This window comes from Stenella coeruleoalba (assembly GCF_951394435.1).
Source record: "Stenella coeruleoalba genome assembly, chromosome: 3".
NCBI classification, from domain to species: domain Eukaryota; kingdom Metazoa; phylum Chordata; class Mammalia; order Artiodactyla; family Delphinidae; genus Stenella; species Stenella coeruleoalba.
In genome coordinates, this window is record NC_137148.1 from 42091246 (window position 1) to 42114188 (window position 22943).

General features: G+C 39.8%; 1 protein-coding gene across 1 annotated transcript; it reads left to right on the plus strand.

Moving 5' to 3' along the window:
- Positions 1-13859: 13859 nt before the first annotated feature.
- On the plus strand, positions 13860-22336 carry GZMK (granzyme K). The gene is made up of 5 exons (XM_079918276.1): positions 13860-13974; positions 14251-14398; positions 19341-19491; positions 20261-20530; positions 21946-22336. Exons 1-5 carry the CDS (start codon positions 13911-13913, stop codon positions 22105-22107), a joined length of 795 nt encoding a protein of 264 aa, XP_079774402.1. The 5' UTR covers positions 13860-13910; the 3' UTR covers positions 22108-22336.
- The last annotated feature ends 607 nt before the right edge of the window (positions 22337-22943 follow it).

A 22943-nucleotide genomic window follows, 5' to 3' on the forward strand; every position in this document is an offset into this window, starting at 1 on the left:
AGCATATTTTACTGATTCTAAGACATACATCTTCACACATTAAAATGATTGAAGTTGGGATACAGCCATTACGATGTAATTATCATTGCTTACATATGCACATCAGAACGTGCAGGATGAGTGCCAGTCACTTGGAAAAGAATCTCAAAGACAAATAGTGGAGCTAGTTGTTCAGAAATGCTGCATTACTAATCATCTCTGTGGCCCAGGGGCCTATAATCTATCAAAAAGATATGACATTGACTTGTGATTCAGAAGGACCAGATATGAATGTGGAGTCATTTAGGAATATTCTAACCAATTTACTGAATTTATATTTTTTCCTCCTATGAATGTTCAAAAGTTCTAAATGATAGAAATCTATGTCCAAAAAAGCCTACAAGAGTACTTTCAATAAGTATAAATAAAAATACTAGTGATAAAAAAGTACTGGAAGAATTTCACAAATTCTTCTAATTGGAAGAATTTTTTTCTTTCTCAATGGTATATAAAATAATGGCACATAATATACTGATAAAATTTTAGATTTAATAAAATACAGTATTTGTCTAAATAAAAATAGACCTGCTTTTATTTTTATTGATCCACCATCAATAGTTTACTTAGCAGCAGAATGAAGTGTTTCATCAGTCTTTAATCTTCCACTAGAACCTTATATGATGAAATCGAAGCCCCAGCTCTTGCAAGCTGCCTGATAAACATCATCCTAACCTGATCAGGTATTTCAGGGTTCGATATATGTGCTGTAAAGCCCAAGTTTAATATCGCACTCTCAGTTCAAAAGTGCACGCGTGTGCGCACACACACACACACACACACACAGCTTACATTTCTAACAGTGGATCATGAGCCTGTGTACACATCACCACTTCCAGACAGCACGCTGAGCCTGTCTCCTTTGTAAATATATTTAGGAAGTCGTCACTGAATAAAACACCAAACAATGTCTCCAAGAATGAAAGGAATCCAATGTACTTTGGGCTTTCAGCATTCAAAGTGTTCTCAAGATCAAAATTTCAACCTTCATGTGGTCTAGTCTAGGAAGGACCAAGAGTATAACAAATGGATAATTTTGGAGCATTGACCCACGCTGGGTTTTTTTTAGCATTAATGCCTTCATTTTATAAATTTAAATAATGGGACTTCAAATAAGGTCACGAATGATCACCTTTTAAGCATCCCACATCCAGACAAGAGCTTATACTGAAAGCAAGAAAATGTAGGGTACCTGATCCTACCAGGGAATATCTGGCAGGCACTGTTGAAGGGACCTGAGAGGAACCAGTTAGTAAAACTGTTGAGAAAGGGAAAACACATGTTGCACGCTTGCCTTGATAAGCTCTTCCTAGTTGGTTAAAACACAAGCACACAGACACACATGCGCGCACACACACCTCATAAACGCAACAGCAGCAGCAACAAAAACAGTTAGGGGTTCACTCTGTCAAACAATCCTACGTGGTGAGCTTTCAAAACTGTTCACCTGCAATTGGAAAGCCATAGAAACCTGCTGTAGGAAGACAGGCTTCTCCTTTGAGGGGTGGATACATCATCAGAGTGCTTCACATTCAGTTAGGAGCGTTCAAAACCTCAAAACGCAAAGTACAGCTTCCCTCCACATACAGTCCCACTGCCAGGGCAACTAGAATAAACAGGTAATCAAAGACCTTTAGTACCTGAAAAGAGGAGAAAGGGGTTGAAGCAATAAATGTGACCCCAGAAAGTGTCTCAAGACCTAAATACACCAGAGCTTAGAGCTAGAGAAAGTCTGAATTAAGAAGTGTTTCCAGGTAAGTTGTTTATTCAACTGCCAAAGAAGTCAGAGTTAAGAAACAGTTAATAACTTGGGGTTTTATACTTTATTTTTAACTAAATATTGTTTTAAACTTCTGTTTTTAATCTTGACCTGTTGTAATTATACAACACTAGTATTTACAGTTGAGTAAGTATTTCTCGTCATTGAAAACAAAAATGACCAGATTGGGGCTTCCCTGGTGGCGCAGTGGTTGAGAGTCCGCCTGCCGTTGCAGGGGACACGGGTTCGTGCCCCGGTCCGGGAGGATCCCACATGCCGCGGAGCGGCTGGGCCCGTGAGCCATGGCCGCTGAGCCTGCGCGTCCGGAGCCTGTGCTCCGCAACGGGAGAGGCCACAACAGTGAGAGGCCCGCGTACCACAAAAAAAAAAAAAAAAAAAAAAAAATGACCAGATTGTAGGCAGATGCGTCCACAGTTGATGACAAATGTGACCTGGGCTGAGTCTGCTCCCCCTCTTTTCTCCATCCATCAAAACACTTTGCCCCTCAAGGCAGAAATGTCAGGGTTTGTATGATGCCCCCGCTGAGCTCCTCCAGGCCAGAATGGACCCCTCACCCAACATCGCATCTCGGCACTCCGAACACAATTCTTGACGTGCAGGGGGCCCTCTAGTTCCGGTGAGCAGGAACCATTTTATGATCATTGTCGTGATCTTCACGATGCTTCCCTCAGGTCCTGAACATCCAAGGGGCTCGAGAAATGGCATAGGCTCTAAAAAGAAATAAGCAAACTTCAGGGACAGCCTCACAAATTCCAACCCTCACGTAACAGTGACTGAGACAGCCGTCCCCAGCCCCCAGCATCCTCCCACCCTGCCGAGTTCTCAGGCAGCCGTGGTTGCAGGCATGCTCTTTTCACTTCACCCTCTTCTGAAGTTAAAACGCTAGAAACAGCTCCAGCATTACATCACGAGCACAGTAGTGAGAAAGAGTTTATCAGATCACTTTCCTTTCTGCCCCCACCAACCCCTCCTGCTGCACGCCTACCACTCCCCGTGACTCCTAGCTCCACTGTTAGGAATTAAAGGGAGGTAGAAGCAGCAGATTTATTTCGCTATATAGAGCAGTGCCTAAAAAAGTATGATTTGGGGTCAGATCACTTGAATTTGAATCCTGAGTCCACAACTTTTTAACAGAGCAAACTGAGCACATTTGAAATCTCTAAGTCTTGATTTCCCCAGATGCAAACACACATGAGAATACCTACTTCCTAGGGTTAAACTGACACACCCAGCCAGCGCATGGTAAGTAGTGAGCTCTCAAAATATACTCAGCAGCAATGGCTCCTGAGCTTGCATTTCCCTGGGGCCCTTTACCTTGCCCGCACCTCTGTGAGTCGTCCTTTCATTAAAGTCTCTTCATTTGAATCACTTGGGTCAGATTCTATTCCCTGACAGAACCTGATTGAAACAGGTATCTTTCAGCAATAATATCCTGTGATTCTAACACTTGTAGCCCAAGCAGACGCTTTGTTGAAACAACATCCTGAAAGAAGTACATTGTGGGCATCAGAATTATGACTTGCAACTCAGGTGGGTTTTGTTCTGCCCCATGAGTAAGTAAACCTACCTGGCTATTTCTTTACCTTTAGACTTCAGGCTATAAAAGGATGTATCTCATTATATCAAGTTTACTAAACAGTTACCTTTAAAAGCATATATAATATATATATATATATATGAACATATATATACATACTAAAATAGTATTACTGGTAAGAGTTCAGGTAAAAACTTTGTGTTTGCTAATGAACTGGATAAAACAGAATAATCCCTGTTGGAGACTTGTCTGAATTGTCCCTTGTCTCTTACTTGCACTGTCCGCATTCTGATGACCCTTGTGTGTACGTTCCATGTTGATTTTGTTTTGCGTCCAGGGCTTGGTTCGCGGTCTGTAAAGCGAATTTCAGCAGGGACTAATCCTTCACTGCTAAATTGCTATGGAGTCTTGGCTTCGCTCTGACACACTTGGCAAAATGCTGGCTGCCTACTTCTTTTATTCCTTGTTTTCCCATCGGAAGAGTAACCTTTATTTAATAAGCTTAAAATATAGCTCAAGATGCCAACTATTGCCAATGGTTATTATTACTACTTTAAAACTTGAGAATGAAGAGACTTTACCCAGGAAATGATTTTTAAATAAAATACAGGTTTACCATATGTTGGTTTCTGACCCAGAGATGTTACATCAATTTTCCTGACCATTTTCCCCAAGAGGACTGGCCACTTGGATGCACACAATCTTTCTCATCACCCGTCTCTTCTCTCTCTGTATCTCTTCTGACACTTTCACAGAACAACAATGTGAGAATAAAAGCCTGAAGAATGAACAGTGAACAGTGTTCTTGATGTCTGGGATGGAAAGCTGGTAGGTCTACTAGGAGAGTTTTCCTTCTTCCCTGAACTATGAATTATTAAAAGTCTCCTCATCATATAGAACACCTTGCACTTTGATTTAGATCCCACAACAAGCATCCTTGACTTTGGTTTGGGTTGGTTTCTTTGCATGCTGTCAGCTGGGGCTGCAACCTGCTGGCTTGGATCCTGTCACTTTTCTAAGACTTCTGAATGTATGAGACTTTGTTCTTACAGCAGGTGTCTGAGAGTAACACAAGGGAAGCACCACTTAGAGAAGGACCTTCTTTCCTAACACCAGGCTACCCCACTGCCCAGCTTCCTATACCCTTGGTACATAGGACCTGGAAATGGCTTGTGTGTGTGTGTGTGTGTGTGTGTGTGTGTGTGTGTGTGTGTGTATGTGTGTGTGTTGGTGCCATCTGTGAACCAGAAGCCCACGCTGTTCCTGGAGCCCTCACCCTTTGTGTTCTTTGCTCCTTCATAGGGATATTTAAGTGAGTAAAGCACTCTCTGATTGAAGTCCAAACTTTAAAATATTTCTCTTGCCACTTCCCACACGAATATTTCTCTTCCCACTTACCCACATGGGCAGAAATACATGTGCCTTAGCATTTGTAGTGTGACTGTTTTAAACATCCCCCTGGCAGCAGCAGTTCAGGAACTTCTGGCTTTTCAATTACCCAACAATATGCAAAAAAAAAAAAAAAAAAAAAAAAAAAAAAAGTCATTCCTGGAGCCAGCCTGTTATGTACCCAGAGTAGGTGATGCCTATGTGATGTGACTTAATCGGAACAAGGAATATTCTCTACCCAAACTGTCTCCATCCCTGAATCCATACCTGACAGTTCATCATTAGAGATGCTTCTTCTGAATATTTAGAGGTTTTTAAAAAATTATTTAAGAAACATTAAATAAAATGAGAATACACTGTAAAGTAGCAACACCTTAAAATATTCTTGAGCTATGAGATGTTGGTGGGTATTTGCTGACAATAAATGCTTGCAGATGAGGACTGTTAAGAGAAGTAGGAATTCTGAGAGTGGAGATGAAAGAGTCCCCACGGTCAGTTTTACCTGCTTCAGAATGTGGTCTTGACCAGTTCTGATAATTCTGGTTTTTGCCAAATTTTAGAAAGCATAGAGAGAACCAAAAGACACATTTTCAAACTTCATTTTGTTTATTAAGGGAGAAATGAGCAGAAGAGGATTTTGAAACATGTTCTTTCCTGTTGACACATGTTCAAAGAATGTCTGGAGGAAATACTAAATTAAAAGACAGACTGATTCAACTACTGGCATCATATCACTTACAATGAAATATGGTTGCTATCTTGAATATGAGGAAAAAGAAAGAGAAGCTTCCCAACGTTATAATTTTGTTGATGGAGACAATGAAAATCTTAATTTAAAATCTATTTTATGTTTACGTTTTGATTTTATCATTGTGAATTCCCTTGGAGACATTTACTCAAAATGGTTCTATTATATTCCTTTTTCCTGATACTACTGGTGTGAAGAGTACGGGAGGTGGGAGGAGGGTGCAAAAGCTTTAATATTTCAAATATAGAATTAACAACTATAAGTGTTCACCTATGAATATTCCTCCTTATAAATCAAATTTTGAATCTTCCTCCTAGAGAGTCAGGAAAGGTAGAAGATGGGTAATGAGGTCTAAAATCTTGACTAAACACATTATTTGGCATACCCCACTGTCCATCCTTTTACTCACTCAGCAAATCTACAGAATGTGCAGTGCAATCTGTGGGGAACTGAACAGGATATTAAGGTAGAAATTTACTTCTGCCCATTCCCACCTTGCTAATGGAACCCCTATTTTTTCAAGTCTCTATTCTTCATCAAAGATGACCCAAATCCCAGCTTAGGAGATGTGTCTAAGCCAGTCCGATGGAAAGTCCCTTGGTTTGGGGAAGGCATGTGATCTTGTTCTGTCTAAATACATGTGGGAGTGGAGAGGTGTCATCATACTTCTAGAAAAGATGTGAGATCGTAAAATACACTTACAGGAAGAGCTGTGTCCTTTAACCTTGTAGAAGCCACATGTGACACCTGGGACCATGAGGTTAGTGAACATGAGGACCGAGGATGCACACCTGAGTCCTGATAGTAACACTGAGCCACTGGATTCATCAGCCCTGGTGCCCCGCTACCCCTGAGCTTCTTGTCACATGAGAAAGTGAATGTCCTTGTTGTTTAAATCCCTCTGGGTTGAGTTTTCTATTACTCACAGCTGAAAGCATTCCTTGCAGGTACAAAGTGCATAAACACAGTCCTCAAGAAGTTGACAATCTCGGAGATGAATAGACTGAATAAAATAAACACCATAATAACATGTATGAAGATGTTAACTATTACTTCTAAGGGTTCCTCTTGCTTTGGGAAGAGGGAACAAGCACCTCCACCTGCAATGATTAGGAGATACTTCATGGAGAAGGTGGCACCCCCTATAGCACTTGAATAATAAGGTAAGTGCTTGGATGGCCTAGAGGTGGTGAATAGAAAATAATCTATTCCCTCTTGAGAGTAAGGAGGCTAGAGAGTAGAAGAAAAAGTTGTTGGAGCAATATTATGAAGAGAGGTCAAGGTGGAAAATCGGAAACTGTACACAGGTTTCCCACCATGAGGTCTAAGGAATCCATGTCCCTTGATATGCTCTGTGAAAATAAATGTTCTTTAGTCCAACAAGTCTGAGACACTGAGCATACTATATCCCTACGTATCCTCTGGGATATTAACAATACACATTAGCATTTAAAGGCTCTGAGAAGTCCTGAAGACTAGAGCTACATTTAACTTTGTTTAATTGCTTTGGGACAGGCTGGGCTTAAGAGAATAGAAGAGACTCATAGAGAGAATTTGGAGAACAGAAAGAGGATGTGGCAGTAAAGAGACAAATAGTGATTGAAGCGGTAAAAAATGTCAGAACAGAGAGTATGACAGGAGTCAGGGGCAGAGGATGCTTCAAGGAAAAACTCGTCAGCAGAAAGAAAAGATGCAGATAAATCAACAAGAATGAGTATTGAGAACAGCCCACAAGTTTCACTGATAGCGTGTTTTAGCAGTGAGAAATGAAAACAATTTGTTGGGATGACAAGAGAGCAAGAAATTGATTATGAAAGAAAAAACTCTGATTAGGAAAGGAAAGGAAGGATAAACTGAGGATCAAACATGTTCAAGTGAATATCTTTCATGAATAGATAGGTCTGTGTGCTTGCATACAAAATTAATGTAGAGATGGATGGATGGATGGATAGATGGATGGATGGATGGATGGATGGATGGATGGATGGATATTGAAGGATTGAGCTAGTGGAGATGTAGAAATTTAAGTTGCTTTATAAAGAAATAAAGACCTGGGAGATGAGGAGAATAGAGGTGTCCCTCTATGAAGGTGTTCGCTTGGCCAGGAAGAAAAGATGAGTAGTTAAATAAAAAGAGAGTGTTCACCTTCAATGTCTGAAGTAGAAGGTGAAGTGATGGAGGGAAAGGGGGGCTTGGGAAAGATAGAGTCTGGAAAGGCTATTGTGGCCAGTGATCTAGAGAATGAAGGAGATAAGTGAGAGGATTTCTAGAGTACAGTGAACTCTCTACTCTTGAGCTGGTGGGCTAGCCCACTAGGGTACTGTGATTTTCTGCAGCAGAATTCTTTAACCTAGAATCTGAGAAAGCAAACGGGAAGGGAGATGTATGGTTGGGCAGTTCCACAGTAGAAGGTTAAGGAGGCATGATACCTGGAGTTGATAGGTGGGCCTTGTTTGGGTTTTTTTGTTTGTTTGTTTGTTTTGGCCACGCCCTGAGGCATGCGGGATCTTAGTTCTGCAACCAGGGATCAAACCCGTGCCCCCTGCAGTGGAAGTACAGAGTCCTAACCACTGGACCGCCAGGGAATTCCAGATAGGTGGGCCTTGTTAACATGACCATCTTGTTCAGACTGAAAAGAGGTCAGATGCGTCCAGAAGAAAGCTAGTGGACATGGGTAAATTGCAAGAAGGCCAATGATCTGAAATTCTGGTGAGAAGAGAAAATATGTGCTTTGGATTTTGGAGAGAAGTAGAGATGAATTAAGGAAGTTGTGAAAGGAAAGAGGATTTACAGAGTTCAAGATCTAAAAGAAAAAAGCACGATCATTACATTGTTGCCAAAACCCATTCACTGACTTGTCAACCAACAATGTGAATGTAGTAGATTATACTTTGGTTGATTTATATCTTCTCAGCTTGGTGGTCTTTTTATCAGCACTTGCTATAGTTTTGCCATTAGTGCATCAAACTTTTACTTACTAAGACTTGCAAAAATGTGAAATGTGCTTTATTTTCTATCCTAAAATCATCAATATTTTTAAAAAATATTATGTATATGCTAGGTTCCTTAAAAGGAAATTTAACTAAAGCATTATTTTGTTTATACTTATACTGATTTGTTCATTATCAAGCTCATTTATTATTACTCCTATTTTCTTTGATGTAGTTGTAAGAGCTCTTCACATACTAAAGATATTATCTTTGGGGGGAATGTTTTATCATATGTCTTTGGATATTGCCTCTGGTGTTTTTTGCCTTACAAAAGTCAAAGTTTTATATACTCTTATGTATTGGTTTCCTTTATGTCTTCCTCTCTCAAACATTGCTTTTAACTTACAATTTCATTTAATGTTTATAATGGTTTCACTTTTTTCATAGAAAATCTTTGATCCACCTGGAATTTATTTGTGATAAAGAGTACGATAGGGATTTAGGTATCAGTGGGTGTGGGGCAGGGGAATGTGCAAATGTGTGTATGTGTATGTGTGTGTGTGTGTTGTTTGGTTAATCATTCGCCTTTGGGAAAAGTATTTCTATCACACTTAGAACTGTGTGACAATTTCTACTTGAATTCATTGTAAGTGAAAAATTAAGGAATACTGAATCAATGGATTTATTGAGTTCCAGCTTGGCTACAGCATTTACTGTGTTTCCCTTATGAATGAATCTGATCATCCTCTCTGAAACAACTACTAGTTTTCCTGCTTTATTTTATGAAACCAATCTGATTCATTTAAACAGCTTAATTGCTTTCAATGCGATAAGATTATTCCTTTTAACAGATGTGTTTCTATTGTAAAAAAAGATGATATATTTGGCTTGGGACACATCACTGTATCTGAGATGTTCAACTATAAATGGAAGTGTTTCATTGTAAGGCCTCCCATCCTCCATTGACTGTTTTCTTCTTTCCTCTGCAATATTTATTTCCTTCCTTTCCCTTCCTGCTTCCACATTTCTTCTGGTTTCTATCACCAAGTTCTTTCCCTGACATCTTTCCCTTGACTACATATGGACCCCAGTTTTCTTCCCAAAGCCCCACCAGGTTCATGCAAGTCCTCAATTCCTCTGTGCAAGGCCAGTGGCCCTACAAGTCTGCTGCTGGGAGAGAGATCAGGGCTACAAACCTTCCTTTGGCAGTCATCCCTGTTGAAAGGATTTTCACATGTGTAAATCTTTTAGGACAAACACTGCAGACAGTGTGAGTGATTATGTCCAGTGACATCACAGGACCACACCATGTGGGACTTTCCCTCCCTTAACATTTCAACTCAGTGAAAATGAACATCAAAAGCCACCCTGAAGAAGAAAAGAAAAAGAAGAGGTGTCACAAAAGGGCAGCTTGAGGCCTGGAGAAAAAGCTGAGATTAGGACAGTATCTGGCCAGGCAGCCAGCTCCAGGTATACTGGAAAATCCCCATCTGCCAGATTATCAAGCTGTTTTCGTGTGGTTATTCCTTATGCCAAGATACCGTCCATACTTACCCATTGTACCTCTCATCCACTGCAGTTATTTCATAGTTGACTTGGAGAGGAGTAAAGGAGGAGGAGGTTAAAGGACTATTGTGTTACTTAACTCAATAGTGGTGAGTAGGAAACATACTCATATTTAATAAAGGAAGATGATCAATACGCAAAATATGTTCTGATTAAAAGGCAGAGAAATATAAAACAAATTTCCCTCCATCCTACTTTAATCACCATCATCATTCCACCAAAGGGAGATCATGGAGCAGTTCTCTGAAGTATTTACAATGAAGTAGCTTAGGAAAAGACAGGGCTCCTTACGCTCCAACGCAGCTTACCCAGTTTCTCTACACTGACATTAAGTCCAAAGCTTCAGGTATGAGTCAAGGGATACTTCGCTTTCCCTTGCGGCTGTTCTCAAGCTCATCCATTTGGTGGAATCTCATGGAAGGAATGGCTGTAATCTGAAGTAGGATTTGTCTTCTGGGCACCTTTGGACATAATGTCATCATACAGCACCCCAATAACCCTCCCTACTCCAATTTTCAAAACTGCCATAGTTTCATCATAATTCTTAGCAGATGCGTTTAGCTAAGTCATTACTGGACAGAAACCAAGGCCCAGAGGGTGGTGGTCATAAAGGAAGGACCCAGTAGAATTCTGCCAAATCTTGATCTCAAGTGCCTGGTGCAGGACAGCCATGGGAGTCTTGGAAACCTTGGTGTTGGAAAACTTTCCAAAGGAGGTCAAAAGGGAAGAAATGGGAAGGGCTTGAAATAGACATGCTTTGCATTTGTGTCTACAGAGCAGTACTCAAACTACCCATGGGGTAGACCAGGTATGTTTTGAAATTTTGTTTGTTTGTTCATTTGTTTGGTTTTTGTTTCAATTCATCGTGGACTGATACTTTTATACAATAAAACACAGATGAGTAGGAAAATTAAATTGAAAATTTTAAAAGGCATACAAAATGCATGCCTTATTATATGATTAGGTTGGACAGACATTAAATTACATTTCATTAAATAAAGTAAATTAGTACAGAGTCATGATAAATGACTGTAACAGCCTCTAAACTCTGTCTCTCAACTTCTGTCCTCATCTTGCCCTAGATGGGTAATAAACAGGTCACACACCGGCAACAGGTCTGGTAGCCATCCTTTGAGTGACAAGGCTTTAGAGGGCGTGGCTAATGAATGTGATGGAAGCCCAAAGGAGAGAACCACATGTGGCCTTTGGAGCTTCCAGACAACTGCTCTGTATGGGTCTCTTGAAACACAGAAGGGTCGAGAGAGAGTAGGGATGAAGGAAAACAAAAACCCGGAGCTCAAAATCAGCATCGCCAAGAACAGCTAATAGGGACAGCTGAACACAACACAGCAAAGGAGAACCTCAAGGCCCCTGACCTGTGAACCGGTCCTGCTCAGAGCACCGCCTCACACTTGCTCAGCCCAGCACAGCTGCTACAAAATTCATCCAAAGCAAACACGGCTCTCCCCGCAGCAGACTCAACAGAACAAAAATCGACACCAAGAAATAAATTAGATGGTGGAGCTCATCATGTTACACAGCTCACTGTTCTCAAATCCAGGATCCTGAATGTTATAACAAATGATGCTATTAACCCCCGCATCAGTTTAAAGCCCAAACCAAATAACTCCTTACTATAAACCAACATGATTCTCAGAATTTTCCAGGACAGCTACAAGAAAGAGTTATGAGACCGTCCGGAAAAAAAAAGCCAAAAATTCTAAAGAAAAAAAAAAAAATCCTCCCAATTGAATTAAATCTCACCATGTCTAATTGCAGTGTATATGGCTAAATCCTTTTTCCCTCTGCACAGCCAGCTTGCCTCTTAGAGCATCTAAGCCCCAGAACTTGTCAAAGTAGGGCAGGCATGTGGTCAGGTTGAAAGCCACATGGACCCTGGAACCAGCACCTAAGGGTTTAAGAACTGATCTGCCACCTGCTAGGTCAGTAATCTCCAGCAAGTCTTTATCCACAAAACAAGACGAATGACAGCCACCTCCCAGGAAATAGAGTTGAAAATGCCTAGCAATTTGTAAAAATCTATGTGGATATTAGTCCTTACCTCACAGAAGTAAGCAGCTGAGAGATTTTTTAACCATGCCCCCCCTGCCACCCCGGCAAAAATGAAGCTTTGTCTTTTACACAGTTCATTTCTTCCTCACAGCTCAAATCACTTCCAAATGTCACACGTTATCTTTCTTATGTTCCCAACATCACTGCAATACAGTGGGGAGCTGGCATCATCAAGCCCACTTTACAGCTTGCAGAAGTGGCACATGAGGAATCCATCAAGGCACACCAACAGTGACAACAATGACTTGCAAAGTAACGGGACCTTTGGCTGGAAATAACAAATCTGCTTTAAGTTTGTGGCTTTTCTTAATCCAGCTCCTCCTTGTCTCACCCACAGGTCTATGAGACAGGAAGTCACTACTCTGCATTGGTTTTGTTAATTCTTCTTATTTACCATGAAGGAGAGCTTTACTGTTGCTGCATCCTGGTAGAGTGCAAACAGGATACTTCTCGAATTCTGTGCTCCGGTGGTATATTTATTAACATACAAGTTATTTCAGATCAGGCAAATGATTTGGTCCAGCTTGTATGCTGTGTAAACTTAGGCAAATTACGTAGCCTCTCTGAACCTATTTCTTCAGTTGTAACATAAAAATAGTAGTTTGTCCTGCCTTTCTCACAGACATAAGACATGAAAACATATAAATGATCATGTAAAGAGAATTTTGGAAATAATTTAAGACACATTAAATTATAATGTAGAATATACGATATAATATTGTTTTGTATTATTCCCACTGTCTTATGCTACAGAGCAATTTAGTAGGAGTCTTTCACAGTCTGCCAAGAAAAATAGCTCTGTATTTCAATTCTCCTTTATAAAAAAAAATAAAAGATAGGACACATATATCTTAGAAAAAGGAAAATAAGATCTATTAATTCAAGGTAAATTTTGGTCAGTGTTTCTGCAAAGTGTTGGGGGTCATGCACGGTGCCTGACTTGTCTATCCATACTCATTTTATAACATTTGCACTATTGATCAGCACCCAGCACAAACAGAATCTCGTAGACTCTTAAGTCGAATACCTTTCGTAGTGAAGGAGAAAGTACAGTAGAAAGCCTGGCAATGTGTTTCATCTGTTCCTGGGGAGAGTGACAAAGTGCAGTCCTTGATTTTTAAAAGATATTATTATTAAGGCCCTGGATAAACACATGGTCATTTTCAATTAAAAATGAGTAAAAGAGACACTCAGAATTAGAAATATGTTGCCAATATTCCCCTTTAATAACATTGTTAAATTTTCCAAAACTGTAATGAAAATTTAACCAAATTTGGTCAAATTTAGAGAAAATGGCATGACTACGAATAAATTTGCTACAAAACATATGGGTTTCTCTGGATGATGTTCAGGCTTTAGCTAAGCCTTATTGTAAAGCAGCCGTGATTTGTGAAAGGTTCCACGTCTCTCTACATAATAAATCTATGTCCAAATGAAAAATAGAGAGAAACTAAATATGATAGGCATCATTTTCTGCCAGGAAAAATAGTAAGTATTACTTTAGAGCAATGAACATCTTTGAACTTCATTAAGTTCTTATGGCTTGCATATTTTTTATTCTCTCACCATTTATAACATGAATACTACTTATACAGATATTGAAAATGGTTAACTACAGAAATGAGTACTTTATGGCACACATACCTTGCTCTAAAAAGTGCTAAAAGCACAATTCCGAAACTCCCCAAACTGATATATACCTTTAATCTTAGGTGTGAAAAACTTTACCTCTAGAACACTTGTGGTGAGAAAGTTAAATCTGCAAAATCGAAACTCAGTCTTCACCCTCTTCTTCCTTCACCAATACAGTCACAATATTTCATCTGGGCTTCTTAAATCTAAGCCATTGAAATGACTAAGTTTTCTTCTTTTTTTCTATGTTTCCTAATAGCCGGGACTTACATGACTCCAGAGTGTAAGTATCTCCTATACCTACCACATGTGGGAATTAAATGATTTTCTAGTGATTGTATTGTTACATTATAAATGAAAATAATTTTTACTTCCATGTCGCTCCCTCTAAACTGTAATGTATTATACAGTTGTTCATCAGTAAAATTATAATAACTATTAGGTGACTGAAAGACTTTTTTTAATCTTTGAAAAATTATATAATGACTGTCAAAAGAAGAATTACATGAAATAATCTGCTTAGATCTTTTGCATTAAATCTTTTGGTTTTCTTTTGGAGGTTTCAACATGGAGATCATCGGTGGGAGAGAAGTGTCGCCTCATTCCAGGCCATTTATGGCTTCTGTGCAGTATGGCGGCAATCACATTTGCGGGGGCGTGCTAATCCATCCACAGTGGGTGCTGACGGCGGCCCACTGCCGCTCTCGGTGAGTATTAGGCTTACTGTGTTTCCTCAAGTTGGCTAGAAAAGAAGTTCGCCTCTCCCAGGAGAGAATTTGATCTACCCTTAGCTTCTGTGATAACTGACCAACTGGTGGAGTTTATTTACCCTCTCACACATCCGCGATTCTGCCCCAAGTTCTCCTTTTCTGGGAGATCTAGGCAACCCAATAGACAAATTCAAGTCCTTCATGTAATGCCTGGGAACACAGCAACAGTTATGAAGCGGCAGTATTCCTGACCTTGTTAGGGGAAATCAGACAACCTGAGTTTGCACCCCACTTTACAAATGGGAAATAATAATAGTAGTATATAACTGCTTCATGGGGTTTTGAGGATTAAATAGTATCTATTTAAATATTTTATCATGCTTAGCACCTAGTGAGCTGCAAATAAGTTGCAGCTTTTATTACTGTTATACGTATGAGGAGCCTGCTTTGCTAATAGACTTTTGAGACCCCTTACCTTAACTCCTCTGCTCAATGCCCACCGCACAGTTTGGGAATCACAGCTGTAAGGGGCAACAATCTAACTAGGTGAAAAAAAAAAAAAAGTATAGATGATTTACAAAGAAAAAGAGAGAGAGAGAGCTATTTTTTCTGGGATACGTAAAATGAAAGATTTTCTAAAGACGGACTATAACCTCTCATTCTATGATTCTCTTACTTCAGCTAAAAAAGTCCAAAACCCTTCTTGGGATGCCGCTACCATCACAAAAGGAAAAGCAATAGAAAATTAACTTGGCGTTTGTTGTTTTGTTTGTTTGTTTCGGCTTGGGGGGTGATTTGTTTGTTTGTTTGTTTTGCGGTGCGCGGGCCTCTCACTGTTGGGGCCTCTCCCGTTGCGGAGCACAGGCTCCGGATGCGCAGGCTCAGCGGCCGTGGCTCACGGGCCCAGCCGCTCTGCGGCATGTGGGATCTTCGCGGACCGGGGCACGAACCCGTGTCCCCTGCATCGGCAGGCGGACTCTCAACCACTGTGCCACCAGGGAAGCCCGGGGGCTGGTGTTTGTTTGTATGTTTCTTCCTTATGTTTCTTGCCTGAATAAGCTAAGAAAAGATGGGGCCTTCTCCTTTTCTTACACATATGACAGCACTTCACTTAAGAACCTCTTAGCCATAATCATTTACTCTCTAGGCATCAGTTATATCTAAATGGAACAACTGAATTGACTTGCTTCCCATATTTTGGGGATTTTGCTTGGTTGCTCCATTTTAATGAGACTGTTTGAACAAAAATTAGAAATTCTGAAGCCTGCAAACTGTGAGAACTTCTGTTTTATTTCTAAATAGCAAGCCACTAATTTCCGATTTAACATGGCTACTTCATTTAAGCAGGGTTCTTGCTGTCACAGAAATCACCCTTGTGTCCTCATCAGTTCTGTCTTTTCTAGGGCACTTGTCCCCTGGGGACCAGCTAAGCAGAGGGTGACTATCAATAAATGTTCATTCAATTCAGAATATGCACATCTTCAGATATGCTTGTGGTTACACATTCAAATGGATTATAACCTCCCCAGACACAGAGCTTGATTTATTATAAATGCTGAACAAATGCTGGATAGAAAAAAGGAAATAAATTGGAGGGGAGGGGATTTTTTGGGTTTTGGTTGTTGCTAAGCTAAGTGAACACTATGTGAAGTCCTTCACAAGCCATAAATTGCTATCCAAAGGTAAATAGTATTATTAAGTTGAATTTTAAATTTTGTCAAGTGAACTTGACTCAGTAGAAATAGATTCCCAAATTGAAAAATTGGGAAAAAGAGATCCTGGAATTAAAAAAAAAAAAAAAAAAAAAAAAAAACTATTGCTAAATATTATTTTAAATGGCTGTAGTTTAAAGAACTGCAGAATATGTGGATCAGATTTCCTCTACAGGACACTTGGGTGTAAAAATGTAGGCAGATTGGTGCTTAGAAAAACATTAAGCTTTGTGAAATCCAAAATATTTATGAAATAGTTCAATGGTGGCTTCCCACAAATGGACTCCCAAGTATCCTACGAGAAAAGCTTACTAACTCCAGGCCCCTCTCTCAGCAAAATGGTGAAGGGGGCCAAATCTGGGGTGTTCCCTTCTCACTACCCATCCACACTAAGTTCCTCACTTAGTCTCTTGGCCCCTTTATTAGTTGCCATGCCAATTATAAAAGGAAACCAGTAAAAAATCCTCTTGTATAACATTTTCAGCATTTCAATTTATCAGAAGCAAAACTCTCACCAACTCTTGTCCACTGTCTTCCCTAGTCTCCTCCAATGCCTTCTCCCACTGAACACTCCCCCATCCTTTCACCTGCCTAGCCAGTGAATAGATGGAACCTCCTCGCTCCCACCCAGCCCCTTCCACATGGCCTCACTCCATCCCAAATCACTCAAGGCTCCCAGAGTAGAATGGTTACCAATCCAGACCCCAGGTTCAAACAAAAGAAGCTTTAATCCCCCCTGCATTTGCATCCCAGAGCCTCCGCTTAATATTGGTGGGACTTTCTCAAGTTCGTCAATTTATCTGATCATCAATTCCCTCATCTGCAAAATGGGGATAATCATAATACCTCCTTCACAGGGCTGTTGTGAGGTTTAAATGAGGGAAAATATGTAAAATGCTTAGCACAAAACCTGGCACACTACAGTAACCTAATAAATGTCATCTAATGTTATATTAATATCTGTACCTTCCATGGTAATCACTGAGGAACAAATATCATGGTCCAGTCATGTTGATGGGATAAAACCATGACAGCCCATCTCTGACAGCCAGATAGTTCCCTCCTCTCTTAGGCAAGAGAGTTCCAAAAATAGGGACCCTACCTTCACTAACACACCCAGAGGAATGGGTCTAAGCAGAAACACTGCTCAGTGCCAAAGCAGAGTGGCAGAGGAAATAAGAGGCTTGAAGGGGCTTGGCACGGGGCTTATAGAGGCGCCATGCAGCCAGACACCTCCAGATGATTCTGACGCAGGTGGTCCAAAGACCACCTGTGGAGAAACACTGCGCTGTGCAAAAGAGACACTAGTATTGTCACTTCTCCTCAGTGGGAATTCATACCTGGATTTAGGTAAGGAGGTGGGATCCTAGAACTCAGGTAATTCCAGGTATCCTGTGGGCAGAAAAAAATTGACCTCTGTAGTACAGATTACAGTTGAAGTATATCTAGAAATGGAAAGTTCAGAAAACATTCATGGTCTGCTTGGGTTGTTTTTGGTATTCATATGTCCCAGTGGAGACAAAAATAACTAAAACACTTCAAAGCCATTAACAAATCAAGGAAATTGGTAAAAGATGAAGGAAAAACAGACATTTTCTCAGCACCCTTCCCCTACTCAGAATTCATCTTCCACTTCCTGCATTTGTATCTCCCAGCCTTCCTGTGTTAGTTATTTATGGATGTATCCATCTTTTCTATTATATCAGTAATCCCAGGGATTTTATATCATCCTTCCCCTCCAAAGCTTTGGGTTTAGTGAGTACGCTGAATTTGGGTTTGAATCAATCCTGAGAAATCCAATCTACATCCTTTGAGAAATTTCATCCCCATCCTGATTTTGCAATAGACAAACTTTTCAACAAATAGAGCTGGAATTCCCAAAATAAACCAGAATAAACTCTTTTGGTAGAAACCAAAAAACGGTAATTCCCAGCAGTCACAGCCTTGCCATACGCAAACCCACCCCAGCATAGCCATATACTGGCTCCCCAAACCTAAAACAACCTCTTATTCCTTTTTCCGTATGTTTCTGTGCTCTTTTTAATTTTTATTAATCTTTATTCATATGTATATATGTGTGTTTATTGGGTATGTGTGCTTTTCTTGTAACCTGCCCTGACTCTTTTCCACATGACAATGAAATAGTTACATGTAAACAAATATAATTATTTTTATCACCTTCCTTGTTCCAAAAAAGGATTTGAAGTCGTTTCCTGAGAACACACATTAAAATGGGATATTTTTGTAGTGTGCAAATGGCTCCAAGGTGTTGTCAAGATCTCAAAAAAAAAATTTATATATTTCATAACTAGATGTAAATATAATTTTATTCAACATACAGTAAATCAGATCAACTGTTGAAATACTGGTACTAAAATTGTATATGACTAGAGATTTAAAAAAAAAAAAAACTGTTGTTTCTTCATCTGACTCACCAGTTTTTATCCTCTAAATCTCCACAATGGAATTTTCAATGACTACTAACTCTAAAGTGTCTTAATTTCAAATGATTTTTCACCTTGAGGAAAGTTTTCCCTTCTTGTCTAAATCCTCTTTCTAACTGAGGGGACAGAACATATGAGTATAGTTGAAAGCCATCTAATGGACCTTACTTCTCCATATTGCCCTGAGATGAGGTTTAGACATACCAGATTAGCAAGTGTAGAGTTGTGCCTTTTTACCTTTTAGTTATTAAAACACTTAACATTGGGAAGATGAAAAATTTCTGGATATTGATGGTGGTGGTGATGGATGAACAGCAATGTGAATGTATTTAATGCCTCAGAACCATTTAAAAATGGTTAAAGTTATAAATTTCATGTTATGTATATTTTACCTCAATAAAAAAAACTTAACAATGGTGGATATAAATCACAACCCACAAACTCGAGAAATATAAGTTCCTTTATTTTTATATAAATTAACACAACTTTATTGTAAACTTGATCTCAGTCACTTAGTATTTCACTCCTTTTTCCCCACAGTAGGGTACAAGTCCTAATATTCTTTTGCAAGGCTGGGGAATTGGAGTGGGATGGGTTTGGCCCTTGTTATCATCCATTCGTGATTGGGTCCACTGACACCTCTGTCACTCCACCTAATCCTACACAGGTTATCTTGGAGCTGGTCCTTATTCCTGTAGGTATATGGCCTCCTCCACCCTTTCTACTCCTCACTGGAAGATTTGAGAATCATTCTGTGGTGTCTATCCTCTTTGCTTTTTTCAGGTTTGCCAAAGGCCAGTCTTCCAAAGTGGTTTTAGGAGCACACTCTCTCTCAAAGAATGAGGCCTCCAAACAAACATTTGAGATTAAAAGATTCATACGATTCCCAAGATTTACATCAGATCCTAAATCAAATGATATTATGCTGGTTGAGGTATGTAGCATTGCATTCCTTCAGTTTCTCCAACATTCTTATACAGCACAGTTCAGTTGTTAAATCATCTACACAAAAGGATGTTGTTGGCACTTTCCCCTTGTTCGAGGTGATTGTGACATATTTTATAAGGGCCCATTATACTCCATTTACTGCCTTGAGAGAAACAAGAAGTTATCACAGATGCATCTGGGCTGTGTTTATACAAGTTAAAACAGCTCTGATGCTCGCATCCGTGGGAGGAGAACACCCCAACAGGCCCAAGGATCCACGCTGCAAGCTTTTTCCCCAATGCTTTTCTCATTAGCAAATGAAAAATACAAGTCACTTATACAACAGAGCCAAGCAAGTGACTTTGGGGATATAGAAGTGAGTTACAACTTAGTCTAGACCATACTTAGTCTAGTCCAAACTTAGTCTAGACCATACTCAAGGGTCCTATCTAGCAGGAAATAGCCCAGCCCTCAAAGGCATGACCTATGGATGTTATTCCACAGCAAACCATCCAATGTGGAGCAAAGGCCAGTTTGCTAGAGACTGGGCAAAATTCCTGCTCTGTGTAAGCTCCCTCCCCAAGGATCACTGAGCTCTAAGGGAAATGAAGAGCATGTTCAGAAAAGCAACAACCACAAATGCAGCTGTGGGCTACCACCAAAGTAGATTCAAGAAGAGGGACGCCCTCCTAGCACAGAGGGACCACACATACATCACTCAGGCTAATAATACTACTGGGGACAAATGATAATTTATTCTCTTTTCAATCTGTCAGCTTCACACGGCCGCAAAACTCAACAAACATGTCCAACTGCTCCACCCAAGAGCCAAAAATGATATTAAAGCTGGAACAAAATGCCAGGTTATTGGCTGGGGAGCCACTGACCCAGAATTTTTAAGGCCCTCTGATACCCTGCGAGAAGTCACTGTTACTGTCATAAGTCGAAAAGTTTGCAACAGCCAAAGTTATTACAACCACAACCCTATTATAACTAAAAACATGGTATGTGCAGGAGATGCCAGAGGCCAGAAGGATTCCTGCCAGGTAAGAACCCCTCACTCAAACAGGCATTTCAGGCTGCTGAGCTACAGTCAGGCCCCACCTGCACACCCGCACCGAGGAGGAGAGGCGTGGAAAACATCACATCACAACTCCAAAAAGTGCCCTCCGATCCTGCACAGTGTTCTCTTTGCTTTCTCATCTACCGATGCAAATGAGTCATAAGTACTTGCACAACACGTAGTAAGCACTCATTAAGTGTTTGTTAATCAGGATAGTTAACTATATCTGATAACTTTTACTGAGGGGTATTACTGCCCTTAGAAAGCCTACCAACTCTGAGGTCAGTAGTGGTGATTAGAAGATAACTTCTCAACCCCCCATCATCACCACCTTTAAACTAATAGGTCTTCTAAAACTCAAATGCAAAAAGCTCAAATGTATATTATGTGTTTCTTAAATAATGTTGACTAACTGCTAACTGACTAAAAGGAACAACAGTCATGCTTTTCAAAATCTTCTGTTTCCTGAGGTAGTAAAAAAAAAAATAGGTGATCATGTTTACAGGTGATGAAGGCTACCTAGCACAGATGGATTACTAATTTTTTTAAAAATACAATATAATATTCACATTATACTATATTAAGCATTATCAAGGGGAGGGTATGATGATGACAAAGATCATGTGTAACTGCGGTGCCCCAAGATCATCAACCCCCTCAGCCTCTATTTTCACAGCCAACCAAGCACAAAGTACTGCAGTTTTTGATGTGATTGGCAGCAGAGGCAAAGACTGCTCTTTAGATTTGAAAGCTAGCTCCTTATCTGAAACGCCAGGCTTCCCACTCTATCACCTTGTCACTTTCCTTGACAGAATTTTTGTTTATTGTTTTGTTGTCAGAGTGAGTCCTCAAGAATCAGATCATTGAGCAAGTATTTACTAAATGTTGGGTATGTGCAGAGCCCCACATTCAATCATATGATGATAGAAAAAAATAGAGAAGATAGAGTACCTGCCACCAAGACATTTACTTTAATACATTGCTCTTTTCTACCAGTCTCAATAGCAACTTGATTTCAAATCCATGAGCACCAAAATGGAATTCATAATTATGAAAATTTCTTTTATTTCCATGGGTTATTTCAAACTTTATGCCTACCCATTTCTTCGTGAATAAAGTTCAGCAGTCACTGATTACCAAAGGATGTAAATATACATAGTCTTAGACAGAGACAGGGACATGGACAAAGAGAGGCAGACAGACAAATGGACAGAACCATGGTCCTGGATGGAGACAGAGACACAGAGAATCTATACTGTGTCAGGGGCTGTATCAGGCACTCTGCAGGACACAAAGAAACCAAGGACCCAGATAATAATCCTTTGAGTAACTAACAGCTGATGGTTGAAAAAGTTCAACAGCTACTTACCAAGCATCTTCCCGTTTTCTTCTTTCCAGGGTGACTCAGGGGGCCCCTTGATCTGCAAAGGTGCCTTCCATGCCCTAGTCTCTGGAGGTCGTAAATGTGGTGATGCCAAGAAACCTGGAATCTACATCCTATTAACCTGGAAATACCAGGCTTGGATCAAAAGCATCTTGGCCCCATCTCATGCAAACTAAGACGACACATGATTTTCTTAGCTCTACCAGTTGCTTGTTTTTGTTTTTGTTTCATAATATGTTCCAAAGGCCAACTTATCTTCAGAGGTAGTTGAATGTAGCTAAAGTGGAGCATAGTTAGGGTCCACTCCTGACCCATTAGGACTGATTTTGTTAAGGAATCAAGTTCTTTTTCACATGTACCACTGATGTATTTCTACTCTGCTGATCTTATTCTGAATAAAATTTCAAAGACTATTTGCTTGTCTTGTATGGAAATAAGATACAGGGAATGATATATCCCCCAACTCCACACACTCTCCCCCAAAAGGGTAAAAAGGTGATTAAACAAGACAGTAATGGCATCACCTTTAACCAGGTTTATGTTGTGATTTCTGCTGGATCACCCTAAGCTGTATTTTTAAAATAAGAAACACTAAATTCAAGCACCCTAACTCAAGTTAAGAAAAAATCATAAAAAAAAGAAAAGAAAAAATCATCAAGGTTTATACAAATATTTAGATAGCACTTATTATTTTTTTATGTCACATTTTGTTCCAAACAGGATTTAAAGCAAAATACAAAAATACCTGCAATAAAACAATACATGAAATTAAAAACAATTTTTCCTCAAAAAATTAATAAAAATACAATGTGATCCAGCAATTTCACTTCTGGATATTTGTCTGAAGAAAATGAAAACACTAACTCAAAAAGACATATGCACCCCCATGTTCATGCAGAACTATTTACAATAGCCAAGATATGGAAAACAACTTAAGTGTCTATTGATGAATGATGAATAAAGAAACTGGTGTATACACACACACACACACACACACACACACACACACAGG

Coding starts and splice junctions, on each gene's coding strand:
- GZMK (XM_079918276.1), top strand. CDS start 13,911: ATGACTAAGTTTTCTTCTTTTTTTCTATGTTTCCTAATAGCCGGGACT. Junction 19,492..20,260: donor ATGATATTATGCTGGTTGAG/GTATGTAGCATT, acceptor TCAATCTGTCAG/CTTCACACGGCCGCAAAACT. Junction 20,531..21,945: donor GCCAGAAGGATTCCTGCCAG/GTAAGAACCCCT, acceptor TCTTCTTTCCAG/GGTGACTCAGGGGGCCCCTT.